At 44.8% G+C, this 12921-nt stretch overlaps 1 protein-coding gene across 1 annotated transcript in view; it reads right to left on the reverse strand.

Annotated features, from left to right (window-relative positions):
* Cfap70 (cilia and flagella associated protein 70) overlaps positions 1 to 12921 on the reverse strand; it is a 54480-nt gene that overhangs the window by 11295 nt on the left and 30264 nt on the right. Inside the window, exons 13-19 of the mRNA XM_052189820.1 lie at positions 12501 to 12561; positions 12045 to 12239; positions 9588 to 9719; positions 5674 to 5799; positions 3004 to 3137; positions 2799 to 2914; positions 2191 to 2403 (exon numbers count right to left, since the gene is read on the reverse strand). Coding sequence (XP_052045780.1) covers positions 2191 to 2403; positions 2799 to 2914; positions 3004 to 3137; positions 5674 to 5799; positions 9588 to 9719; positions 12045 to 12239; positions 12501 to 12561 — 977 coding nt within the window. The remainder of the gene's footprint in view (positions 1 to 2190; positions 2404 to 2798; positions 2915 to 3003; positions 3138 to 5673; positions 5800 to 9587; positions 9720 to 12044; positions 12240 to 12500; positions 12562 to 12921) is intronic.

The following is a 12921-nucleotide window of genomic DNA, read 5'->3' on the forward strand; positions in this document are numbered from 1 at the left end:
GTGTCACTAAGTGAAACCCTGGTGTGGTGGTTTGAATAAAAATGGCCCCCAGAAGCCTGTAAGGAGCGGCACTCGCAGTGTGGCCTCGCTGGAGGAAGTGTGTCACTGGGGGGTGGGTGCTGAGGTCTCAGAGGCTCAAGCCAGGCTCAGTGTGGCAGTCTCTTCCTGCTGCCTGTTGATCCAGATGGAGAACTCAGCTCCTTCTCCGTTGCCATGTCTGCCTGTACGCTGCCATGCTTCCTGTCATGACGATAATGGACTGAACTGCACCTCTTAACTGTAATCCAACTCCAATGAAATGTTTTTCTTTAAAAGAGTTATTCCTAAACTTCAAAGATAAAGAATTATAAGGGGTATAGAACTGAAGTACACTGGCCACAACATCCCACTGACATCTGTAGAGCATTGTATTTGTCAAGGATATTTATCAGAACAGACTGTCTGCTGGCCCATAGAACAAGTTTCAGTATTTTTGAAGGATTCTACTTAGAGAAAATTTAATTTCCGGGTACAATGTGATTATGTTATAAATAAAAATCAAGGATCTATGGAGAAACCTCCAAATATTTAGAAAATAAAAACCATATCACTGATAATCCATAGTCTCTGCAGTGAGTTCCTAGGTGTTTACAGGAGAGAACTGAGTCTACCCATGCAAAAATCTGGACCTAATGTTCTGGGTAGCTTTAGCTCAATAGTTCCAAAATGAAAACAACCGAACACAAAGTGACAGGTGACCAGAGGTGAGCAGTGGATGTTCTCTCTATACCAGGGTGCAGTGTGGCAGTAAAGAGAGGTTGCCAGGACAGTCAGTACACCATGGAAAAACCTCAAGATAATTATGCTTAGTTAAAAAAAAAAAAAAAAAAGCCAGGCGGTGGTGGTGCACACCTTTAATCCCAGCACTTGGGAGGCAGAGGCAGGCAGATTTCTGAGTTCGAGGCCAGCTTGATCTACAGAGTGAGTTTCAGGAGAGCCAGGGCTACACAGAGAAACCCTGTCTTGAAAAACAACAGCAACAACAACAACAACAACAACAATAATAAATTAAAAAATCAGACCAAAAAGCACATACTAATTAACTCTAAAAACATTCTAGACTATTTCTAGAATTCTAAAACTTAAAAACCAACAAATCTGGGCTGCTTATATGGCTCAGCGGGTAGAGGCACCTGGCTTAAGCCTAAAGGCCTGAGTTCCGTCCTAGGAACCCACGTGGTGCTGGGACGGAGTCCTGACTCCCCAAGGCTGTCCTCTGTCCAGCCCGAGTGCCAGTGCACATATGCCTCCCGACCCAAATAAAACCACAACGGGTGTACCTTGACGTTTCTAAGCTGCAAGTCCCTCCTCAGTGAGCACAGGGGTTACCTTGACGTGGGGGCAGAAGGAAGGCATCACAGGGGGGTGTGAGCATGTCATCGTCTCCACTGTGTTCTATGTGCTGATAGAACATAAACTAGCCTCATGTGTGTGTGGCTTATGAAATTTCAATAGAAATTTCCTCAGGCAACCTTAACATTTGTATGTCTACAGAGCATACAATGCACCCACGTGCAAGAGCTACACAAGCAGAGACACAGATTAGAAAACACATCAGAGTGACTGATTTCCTAAAAATACATGGAAAGCAGCGGGAGAGAAGGCTCCGTGCCTGCAACCACTCCCCACTCCTGCAGGGGACCCAGGTTTGATTCCCGGCACCCACATCTGTCAGCAACCGATGTGCTGTAATCCAGCCCCGGCATCGGAGCTCTGTGGAGACCTGCTGCCTGAGATGCACAAACTGGTGAGCCGTGCTCACACACTTACAAAGTAAAAAACCCCCAAATCTTTAAAATACACCGGAATAGAAAACAGGGGAGGGAAAATGGGTTGGATGAATAAATACACTTAAAAATTACATGGTAGGGAGAAAAGGAGAGAGGAGACACATTTTAATGTGTTCAAAACAATACCTGTTTTTAAGGAATATTTATGAAGGGTGTAAATCTTATACAGTATGAAAATCAATATCAACAGACACTTCAGACCAGGTCTCAGGTGATGAGTTATTAATAAACGAGGTATGTCTCCTGATAGTGCTGAAATAGCTACAAGTTTCAGTATTTGCTGAACAAACACTGACTTGGTGACTACGTTGTCCCAAGTCCTGTCCCTGAGGACAGTTAAGTTTCCAGTGGCCACTCCTACCTGTTAGGCCCTCTGATTTGATGGCTGTGGAGGATTCCTGTATGACGCCCCAGGGGCCAAAACTGGGCTCGACTTTCACCCCTTCTTCAACGTTCTCTACGGTCGCAGTGCTCTTTAGCTTTGTTTGGAGGGTTCGTGCCTGAAGCTGTTTGAAGGCCTCATGAAATGCCATTTCCATTCGAATGTCATTATTCTGAATTTCATAGAACAGTCCTGAGGAAGGAAAGAAGCTGAGAGAAAGGGCTGACTTCCCACATCACAGATGAAGAATGGGTACATTTTATTTCTCTCTGCCACATTTGTTTTACTCGCGTTTAAAAACCACATCCTGGGCTGGAGAGATGGTTCAGAGGTTAAGAGCACAGACTGCTCTTTCTGAAGGTTCTGAGTTCAAATCCCAGCAACCACATGGTGGCTCACAACCATCTGTAATGAGATCTTACACCCTCTTCTGGTGTGTCTGAAGACAGCTACGGTGTACTTACAAATAAATAAATAAATCTATCTTAAAAAAAAAAACCCACATCCTCAGTAAATAGGGAAAAAGGATCTCCAGATGGGGTTTCCCCACCCCACATCCACATGCACATCACAGGGAAACAGCATACCGAGTAAAGTCCAGGCAATAACATTGGTAGGTTCCAAGCATGTAGCATCCTCAAAGAAGATCTCTGCTTGCTCATAGTTCTCCAACAAGACAGCCAGGACACCACACAGCAACAAGCTGGGGAGAGACACGCACACGGTTAGCGGTCTGGTCCCATGCTGCTTCAATGGAACACAGACAGGCATCCATCCCTCCTTCTCGTCTACCTGTGAATATGACTCTCGTTCAGAGAAAGCGCTTTGCGGAAACATTCCTGCGCTTTGATGTTGTCCTCAGTGAGGAGGCAGAAAGCACCGTAATCCAGCCAGTTCTCCAGGTTCTGGGGCTCCCGTACCAGCCTCTAGGTGTACACAGTGTCGGGAGAGACACGGTTACTGCAATACTGCACCCTACGTTTTATGCATATAACACAGTAGACGTTCCATAGATACCATACTTTCTATGAAAGCCCAAAATACCACTTTTCTTTTGCTTACACAGGACCCAGATGCCTAAAATACTTATTCTAGCTTTACAGACATGACTTAAAAAAATCAAATCCTCAAGAGATTTTATTCCTAAACTCAACCAATACCTTAAGAACTAAAGACTCTCTTTATTGTGTCAGCCCATAGGTAATAATTGCTATCATAATCTTGAGATGGCAAATATATACAATTATCTATAAATGCAAGAAAAAGGATGCTTTGTGTAAATGAAAACTATAAACATGGCTTAAAGAAATTGTCCAGGTATAGTATCTCAAGCCTTTAGTCCCAGCATTTGGGAGGCAGAGACAGGCAAATCTCTGAGTTTGAGGCCAGCCTGCTGTAGAGAGTGAGTTCCAGGACAGCCAGGGCTACAGTGAGAAACCCTGTCTCCCAAAACCAAAAACACTACCCCCAAAAAGGAAAAGAAAAAGACAAAAGAAATGAAAGAAAACATGACTATATGGAAAGCTATCCCAAGTTCAGGTTAGGAGGGGAAGATTTCGTGTTGTTACGATGTCAATGCTGACCAGAGTAGCCTACACACAGGGTCCTGTCAACAACAGAAATCCTTAAAGAGTTAAACATAGAATCACTACACAACCAGCAACTCTACTCTTAGGTATAACCAAAACAATAAAACATTAAAAACAGTATAAAACAGATGCTAAATAGTTTTATAAAAACGTTGCATTGAGTCTTTTAGTTTTGTTTGGCTTTTCCATGACAGGATGAGAGGACATCACTATACAGCTCTGGCTGTCCTGAAACCCCCTGTAGACCAGGCTGGCCTCCAACTCAGAGATCCACTGCCTCTGCCTCCTGAGTACTAGGATTCAAAGGACATGCCACTTTTGAGTCTTAAGTTCTGGATTCAGTTTGCTTGGAAAATATATGTTCTACAAATAATTTCTCCTACTCTGTACTTTTATAGTCCTGACAAGTTATGTTATACAGCCCATGCTGGCTTCCAATTTATAGCAAACTTCCTGCCTCAACGTTCTGGTGCTGGGATGGCAGACATCATTTTTCCCTGTCACCTTCTGTCCTTTGGTTCTCTGCCAACTCTCCATACCACACTTGGCCAGAGAGATTTTTCTCCTGTTTCTTCTGAAAGTTTCATTCAAAGTTTTACATTTAGATTTGTTACCCATTCATCATTGATTTTTACAAAATGTTTAAAGTCAGGTCAAGGCTAGTTCATTTTGCATGTGGTTTGCCAGCTGTTCTAGTACTATTTGTTGAAACAACTTACTTATCCATTGGATTTATTCTACAACTTCTTCAACTGTCTAATGCCCTGGGTGCTGGGCAGATGGCACTTATGCAAACACAAGGACCAGAGTTCGGATCACTAGCACCCAAAGGAAAGCCAGGTGGGTATAGTAGCCTGTCTGTAATCTCAGTGTGAGAGACAGGGAACTACAGTCAGACCTTGGGCCCCAGAGCAAGCTGATCAGCTTGACCAGCCAGATTGGTTAGCTCTGGGTTCAACTGAGAGAGCCTGCCACAACATATAAGATGGAGAAAACCGAGGTTTGAATCATACCACCCATGTGGTGGCTTGCAACTATTTGTAACTCCAGTTCTAGGAGATCCGATGCCCTCCACAGGCACCAGGCATGTGTGTGGTGCCCATGATCACATGGAAACAAAACGATTTATACACATAAAATAAAAATTTAAAAATTAGTTAAGTGACCTGTTGGACACATGGCTTATTTCTCTAATTGTAGACCTCAGGAGGCTGAAACAGGAAGATCTCATAGGCCAGCTTGAGATACAGGAAAACACCTTGTCTCAAAATCCCAAGGCCTGGGCTGGGGACACAGTCACAGTTCGTTTTTTAGAGTGCCAGCCTAGCTCGCTCAAGGTCTGTTGGATCCTAATACTCCACGCACTGGGAGTGCTGTGGGTGCTGCTAGGATCCTAACATCAGAGCAGTAGAGGGAGGAAGAAGAGAAGTCCAACTTCATCCTTGGCTATGTAATGATTTTAAGGTCAGCCTGGGATACACAAGACCCTGTCTCCAAAAACAAAAAAGATAAATAACAAAAACAAAAACAAAAATCAAATGATCTTATTCATATGGGCATAGTTTTGGCCTCTCTCTTTCTGTCCTAATGATCTGTGTCTATAGTTTGACAGATCGAGTTTAAATTTAATTTAAAAAAAAACCTACAATTTATTGGGGGGGGGGATGCTAGCACACACTCAGGAGGCAAAGGCAGATCTCTGAGTTGGAAGCCAGCCTCGTCTGCAGAGTGAATTCCAGGACAGCCAGGGATACACATAGAAACCCTGACTCGAAAAACCAAAACCAACTAAACAACTCTATAAACAGACAAACAAAAATTATAATTTTACACCGATTCCCAAGTAATAACAATCACTGAGAGGCCCGGTTACCTCTTCATAATACACTGCTGCCATCTCAAAGTTCTCGTTCACTTCTGCCTCAAACGCGAAGAGTCGAAGCTGCTCGATGCTTGTCTGAATGGTTGTGGTAGTGCTTGGGACATCATCCGGGACGGCCTTGTCATTGAGATTGTAAACAAACAAAATGAATTAATTACATGTGGAGATGTTCATAAGAATAAACTGGATATAAGACGCAGTCATATCATAGATGAAACATAAACGTGTGTGTGTGTGTGTGTGTGTGTGTGTGTGTGTATGTGTGTGTTCTTGGGCAAGCGTGCTCATGTATAATGGAAGGAGTGAGCTTGTCCTGAATTCCATCTGTAGTCCTTTCAGTCCTCCTGCCTCAGCCTCCAGAGTGACTGGTATTTCATGTCTGCAGCTACAGAGCCAGCTTCCATCGTTTCAATAACGATTCTTTCATAGAGGTAATAGGAAGGCTAACCAGAGCAGGTAGGCACTTGGGAGCTGGGGCAGAAGGATCCATTCAAGGTCATCCTGGCTACCTAGCAAGTTCAGGGCTAGCTTATGTGAAATGTCAAAAGGAAGGAAGAAAGGCACTAGGCAAGCAACTCTTAATTTCTCAAATGTACTGGAGACAGCCTAGGGCCTGCATATGCCTGGGAAATGCGTGAATGGAGCTATAGTCCCCATCTAAACACTCAACTTTTTTTTATAAACTATTTTCTTTTTTATAATTTTTTAAAAATATTGTATGTATTGGTGTTTTGTCTGCACACTTGTGTAAGAGACAGGGACAATTGTGAGCTGCCATGTGGGTGCTGGGAACAGAACCCAGGTCTTCTGAAAAAAATAATCAGTGCTCTTAACTGCCGAGCAGTCTCTCTAGCCCCTAACCCTCAACTATTAGCGCTGCATCTAAGCTGTTTCTCCCCGGGCTCTGTCCTTGTGATCGCAGATGAAGAGTCACCCAAGCCTCCTTTTTAAGGCTAACCTTTCCCTCTCAAGCTTGGCTCTCTCAGTTCTCCGCCCAGGGCTTTCTGGCTGCATTTTCTCCCTTTACTCAACCTTCTTGTTTGTTTTCTTGGAGACAGGCTCTCAAACTCTCATTCATGATAGTCCGAAAAGAACAATGTAGCCCAGGCAAGCTTGGAACTCACTGTGAAGCCCAAGCTGGCCTCCACTCATGGCTATTCCCCTGCCTCGCTCCGAGTCATGGGTGCTGGAATCACCATGCCCAGTCCTTCACTTGGTTTTAACTTTTCCACTTTGCCCACGTCATTTACCAAACCTGTTTACATGGCTCGCCTTAGAGAGAGCAGCCCTCTATGTTCCTTTGCCCAACTTCTTGGATGTATATTATTTCCTATCAAAGTATTTACTCCTCAGTTACTTTTAGTTTGACTCTTCCCAGTGTAAATGAAAATTCCCATGGAAAGCTTGACCGTAATTTCCTTACTGTCAGATCCAATAAAATTCTCCAGACTTGTTCTTCTTGAATTCCTAAATATTGGACAATGTACATCTTTTAATTTTTTAATCTTATAATCTCTCAGTTTTTAAAATCTTTTTTAAAAATTCTTTCTCCTTGGCTCCAGCAACCCCACACTCCCCTGCTTCTGGAAGTTTCATTTGTTTCCCTTGGCATCTCTTCCTCTCACCCATCCATTCACGGATTCTTCCTAGGCGTCTTCGGACAGAGTCCCTGGCCTTTCCTCATAAGCTTTTTCAGGCAGCTGTGTCTCTGACCACGTGGCTCCTCACACCACATCTCTAGCTCAAACTGTTCTCTCCTAAGCAAAGACCCACTGATGCTGATGTTCAAAATAAACCCAGTATCCTTGCCCCTCCCCCACCCCACCGCTACTCATGCTCTGTTCCTTGGCCACCAATGCTCAGTCACCAAGCCCTAAGCTTAAGAACACTTGACTCAGGGCTGGAGAGATGGCTCTGAGGTTAAGAGCACTGGCTGTTCCAGCAAAGGACCTCGGTTCAGGTCCAAGGACTCATGAGTTTGTAGCTCAGTTTCAGGGGACCTGATGGCCTCTTCTGGTCTGCATGCAAATAGTACACATGCATATGTGTGTACATATATGTGCAGGATGCCTACACATATAAAATAAAAATAAACACTTTAAAAAGAATCCTTGACTTTTCTTCCTTTAGTATAAAATAACCAGGCAATATCACCAAAGTCACCTCAAATCCAGCTTCTGTAACTGCTATGAGAGTGCTTTTCCTAATCAAATTATATCCCACTATGAGTAATTAAATTAACTCCTGTTAATGAGGAAAGGGGGAGAACTTTAAATTAAAAAAAAATTTATGTGTATGGGTGTTTTGCCTGCTAATATCTGTGTACCACGTGTGTGCCTGGTGCCCATGGATACCAGAAGAGGGTGTCAGATTCACCTGGATATGGAATTATGGTGGCTGTTAGCCACCGTGTAGGTGCTAGGGACTGAACCCAGGTCCTCTGGAAGAGCATCCAGTGCCCTCAACAGTAGCTTAGCTATTCCTCTGACCCTGGCATTTTTCTTTGTGAGGTATCCAAGGCCTCTCCTCCACCCTCCCAAAGCTCTCATCAGGAATGGACCCCCAGCCTCAAGTCCTGATTCTCCAACCCTAAACAGCTTCCACCTCTGCTCCGGGACTCTGTGACCTATGCAGAAATGTGTATGTCATGTTCTTGAGCCCCTAGACATGCCTCTAGCATGTACCTCATCTGTGTCTCAAGCCTGACTCCTTTACTAGACAAGCGTTCCTGGGGATGGAAGGTGGCCAACAATTCCCTTCTCACGTCAACTCTCGGCAGTGATCCAAACAGTGATCATTCCCTGCCACCCCCGCCCAGGCCCAAGCAGGACCGCCCTAATCCTATAGCATTGTGTTCTCCTGTCTTACCTGTTCCCGAGAAGACTGAAGCATGCAAGGAAAGGTCAGGAGAGAAAGACTGCAGTGAAGAACGAGAGAGGAGGACAGACAGAGGCCGTGAGCTGGCTTGGCTGCTTTGCTTTGCTTTGCTTCTGTCACACCAGGTAACAATGAACTACCTGCAGGAATGCAGGCACAGACTCCTGGGTGTTAAGCAATCAGCAGTCACTAAAATGCACATTCCAAGCTGGCAAGGGAGCTCAGTGGGTAAAGGAATCTGCTGCCAATCCTAACGACTTCTATCTGGTCCCTGGGAAGGAGGGATCTCAACTAATGCACCGTGGCACATACACACACAAAATAAATGAAAATGTAATTTAAAAATGTAAAGGCATATTTTAATTGCTACCATCATCTTTACCATAGCAGTTCAAACATGCCTTTTCAAACATCCAAACATATGGTTTTTCCTTATTTTTATTATCCTGAAGAAAAATTGAGACTTGCGCACATTCAGAAAATAATGTTTCATTTCGTGATTTCCATAGCTTTTATTTAACAATTCTGTCTTCTTGTGTGTGTGTGTGTGTGTGTGTGTGTGTGTGTGTGTTAGTGCACACATGTCTTGTCTGAGGCCAGATGAGGGTTCAGACAGTTATGCGCCACCATGTGGATGCTGGGATCAAACTCGTATCCTCTGGACGAGCAACCAGTCCTCTTAACCACTGAGCTATCTCTCCAGGCCCATGCTGCATTCTTTAAAGCTGGAGAACTAATCTTTCTAGGAAACTAAAAGATCATGTCCCTTCCCCTCCAAACAGACCGTCAGTACCCTGTACAGAACAGTCTATTCCATCCATGTTTGTTGAATAAAGGAAGAAAATGAGCAAAGGAGCGAGGAGTGTTTAGGAAGAAGCCCTGCTGCCCTCCGAGGGGGTGAGCTTGCAGTCCGAGGGGGTGAGCTTGCAGTCTGAGGGGGTGAGCTTGCAGTCTGAGGGGGTGAGCTTGCAGTCTGAGGGGGTGAGCTTGCAGTCTGAGGGGGTGAGCTTGCAGTCGCAAACACCTACCTGGTTCAGGGCCACGTGCATTTGATCTACCAAGAACACATAAAGCTCACTGATAAATGTCTGCAGTTCTTCCTGACTTTCGAACGCTGTCGTCTTCAAGTATTTCTCTCTCACAATCTTCACCACAGCGTGCTGCAAGACAGACACATTCCCTTCTGATGCTGAGGCTCAGCAGTATGCTGACACCCAGATCTTTAGGCCTCCTGATACCGGGGTCATCAGTGATGATCAAGTGATGGTCAGTTACCTCTCTGTTAACCACGAGGCTCTCAGTGCACCAACAGCTCCCCAGTCTACATGTTCAGAATGGGTTTATGTATTTAATGACAGTCTCACAATATAGCCCAGGCTAGGCTGGAATGCACTTTGTAGCCCACGGTGCCCCTCAGGTGCACATCTCCTGCCTGTCTCCCAAGCACTAGCTTTAAAGGCATGTGCCTCAAGCCTGGGTTGTAAGAAATTCTTTTCGAGATTTTGTAACATCATAATAGGGGAAAGGCACTTCCCATACCATGTGAAGAAAGTCATGGAGCTGAAATAACCTTGACAGTAGGTCTGTGACTTGTGCCTTTCCCAGCAGCCATGTGGTGTCATAGAGAAAGGTCTGAGAGTCTAGAGAACGGGATTCTGGCTTAAACACTGTCACTGTACCATTTCACACAGTCTTTGCTTGCTTGTTGTTGTTTGCTTGTTTGCTTGTGAGTCTCTCTCTCTCTCTCTCTCTCTCTCTCTCTCTAACTTTGGTTATCCTGAATTTCCCTCTGTATACCAGACTGGCCTCAAACTCACAGAGATCCTCCTGTCTCTGCCCTCAAAGTGCTGGGATTAAAAGCGTCCATCACCAGCAGCCAGCGTCATCCATTCTATTCTGATCCCCCAGTTTCCTTATTTGTTAAGTGAACACACAGCTCCAGTGTTGCCATCGTGCTTCAGATGCTGACTGAGAAGCTGAGCAAAGAAAACGGAGGTAGAAGTTTGAAATTCCATCAAACTGCGGTGGCCCATGCCTATAAAGCCAGCACGAGGAGAGCAAAGCCGGGGGGTTGGGGGGGAAGCCATAATTCAAGACAGCCAAGGCTGGACAGTCAGGCTTTGTCTAAAACCCAAAATGACACAAATACAGTAGTCGTGCTATAGCTGCAGTCCGTCGCCCATGGTCAATTCCAGTTTGGAAACAAGTTGGAAATTCCAGAAACGAACACTTCATAAGCTTGAGGTTGATCAGTGCTCTGGGTAGATGTAGAAGTCTCACACTGTGCCCGGATCCTTGGATGTGGGGAGCCCTCTGCTTAGCACTTCACACTATACCGAGGACTCGGTAGACATATTGTCATCAGATTGACAGCCAAGGTACCATAGCATGAGTATTCAACAGTCCCTCCTGAGCTGAATAGAGGCACCAAAGCACCAGCAATGAATGATGCTAGCAGTTTGGATACACCAAAGAGAAGCCATAAAATGCTTCCTTTGAGTGAAAAAAAAAAAACAAAACATAGGCACATACGCAGAGGAAAACACAAAAGCTTCAGTATTATCCACAGTTTAAAGCTATTTGCTTATTTCTATTTTATGTGTATAGATGTTCGGCCTGCATATATGTCTGTGTGTGTGCATGCCTGATGCCCAGAGAGGTCAGAAGAGGGTAACAGATTCCCCGAGATTGTAGTTACAGATGGCTGTGAGCCTCCATAGGCGTGCCTAGAACCAAACCTAGGCCTCTGGAAGAACAGCCAGTGTTCTTAACTGCTGAGCCATTTCTGCTTATTCACAGCTCTGAACATCTATTGGGGGATCTTAGAACACACACCACAGATCTAGGGAGAATAATTTACAACTTCAGCATGTCGGGTGTGGCCTGACAGCTGCAGTTTCTTTTGTTCCCTCACTAAGTCAGGTTATATACTAAACACCTTCATCATATTAATACTCATAATAATCCCATGTGATAATGCTATTTTATTGCTCAAAAATAACTTAGCCCCAAAACTAAAAAAAAAAAATATTCTGAACATAAATACTAGCCATTACTATTTTAAAAGACTAGGGTTTTTTCATTTGTTTGTCTGTTTTTGTTTGGACAAGATCTCATCAGACGTGTTATGTAGCCAAGGCTGGCCTTGAACACCTGACCCTTCCCCTGCTGAGGGCTGGGATTACAGGGGTGCATCCCCAGCTCTCAACTCTTATTCTGTTGACAAAGAGGCTTGGGTGAGAGATATGCAGAATCAGTTGTAGTGTCAAGAACATAATTTCTGCTGGTGGAGGGTGTGATGTTTGCTCTCAAGTCCAGCCCAGCCTCAAGTGAGAATAAGTCCACGGCACTCCGAGACCGCAGAAGAAGAACACTTTCTGACATTCTGTGCTAGAGCACCTAGCCCAGCACAATATCGGAGCAGAAACGTTTGAGCGTGTGCGTGGGGGAGGCTGGTAGACTACTTAAAGAAATGCGTGCTTCACCTTGAGCTGTTCTTTGAAGGCAAAGTACTTTCCAGAGCAGTTGAGCTCATAGTTGAGCTGGCACTTCTGCTCCTCCATGGTCTCGTTGTCTATGTCACTCCCGGGCTTCGGCCCGTGCTTCCCAAACATGCGGTGGTATTCAGTCAGGATGGCTCTGGAGATGCTCTTGATCTGCGTGTGGTAGTCACTCACAGCCTGGGAAAACAACCAGGGCCCAGCTGTGGTCAGATCGTGGATCACAAGTCCCCAGCCAGGATAGCACTACACTGTTCTTTCCCCCTAAACCAGGCTACACACTGTACAGGATTCACTGATCACAAATGGACACACACACACACACACACACACACACACACACACACATACTCCATCCCTTCTCAGGAAGCCACACTGAAGAGCCTGTCTTGCCTTCCAATCCATTGTTACCCACAGTTTCCCCCTGGCGTTAACACTTGCCTTCTGAGCTCCCCCTGTCCGGCGGGCGAGAGGCGGCCTTGGGGGTATCATTTCTTTGACCCTGTATCAGGAAAAAACAACAAAGGCTTTATTTATTATCTGCAGGCCTGTGTTTTTTCATATCTCCCCAGATTCTGTGTGGAAGAGATCTGAGGTCTATCTCCCTACTGCATTTGAGGATTTGAGTTTTCTCACATAAAACCCTAGATCTGGGGCTGGAGAGATGGCTCAGCAGTTAACAGTACCAACTGCAACCACATGGTAGCTCACAACCGTCCGTAACAAGACCTGATGCCCTCTTCTGGAGTGTCTGAGGACAGCTACAGTGCACTTACACATAATAAATAAATAAATCTAAAAAAAAAAACCCAAAAACAAACAAAAAACACAAAACCTAGATCTGAATCCTAGGACAGAATAT

This window comes from Apodemus sylvaticus, chromosome 8 (assembly GCF_947179515.1).
Source record: "Apodemus sylvaticus chromosome 8, mApoSyl1.1, whole genome shotgun sequence".
NCBI lineage: Eukaryota > Metazoa > Chordata > Mammalia > Rodentia > Muridae > Apodemus > Apodemus sylvaticus.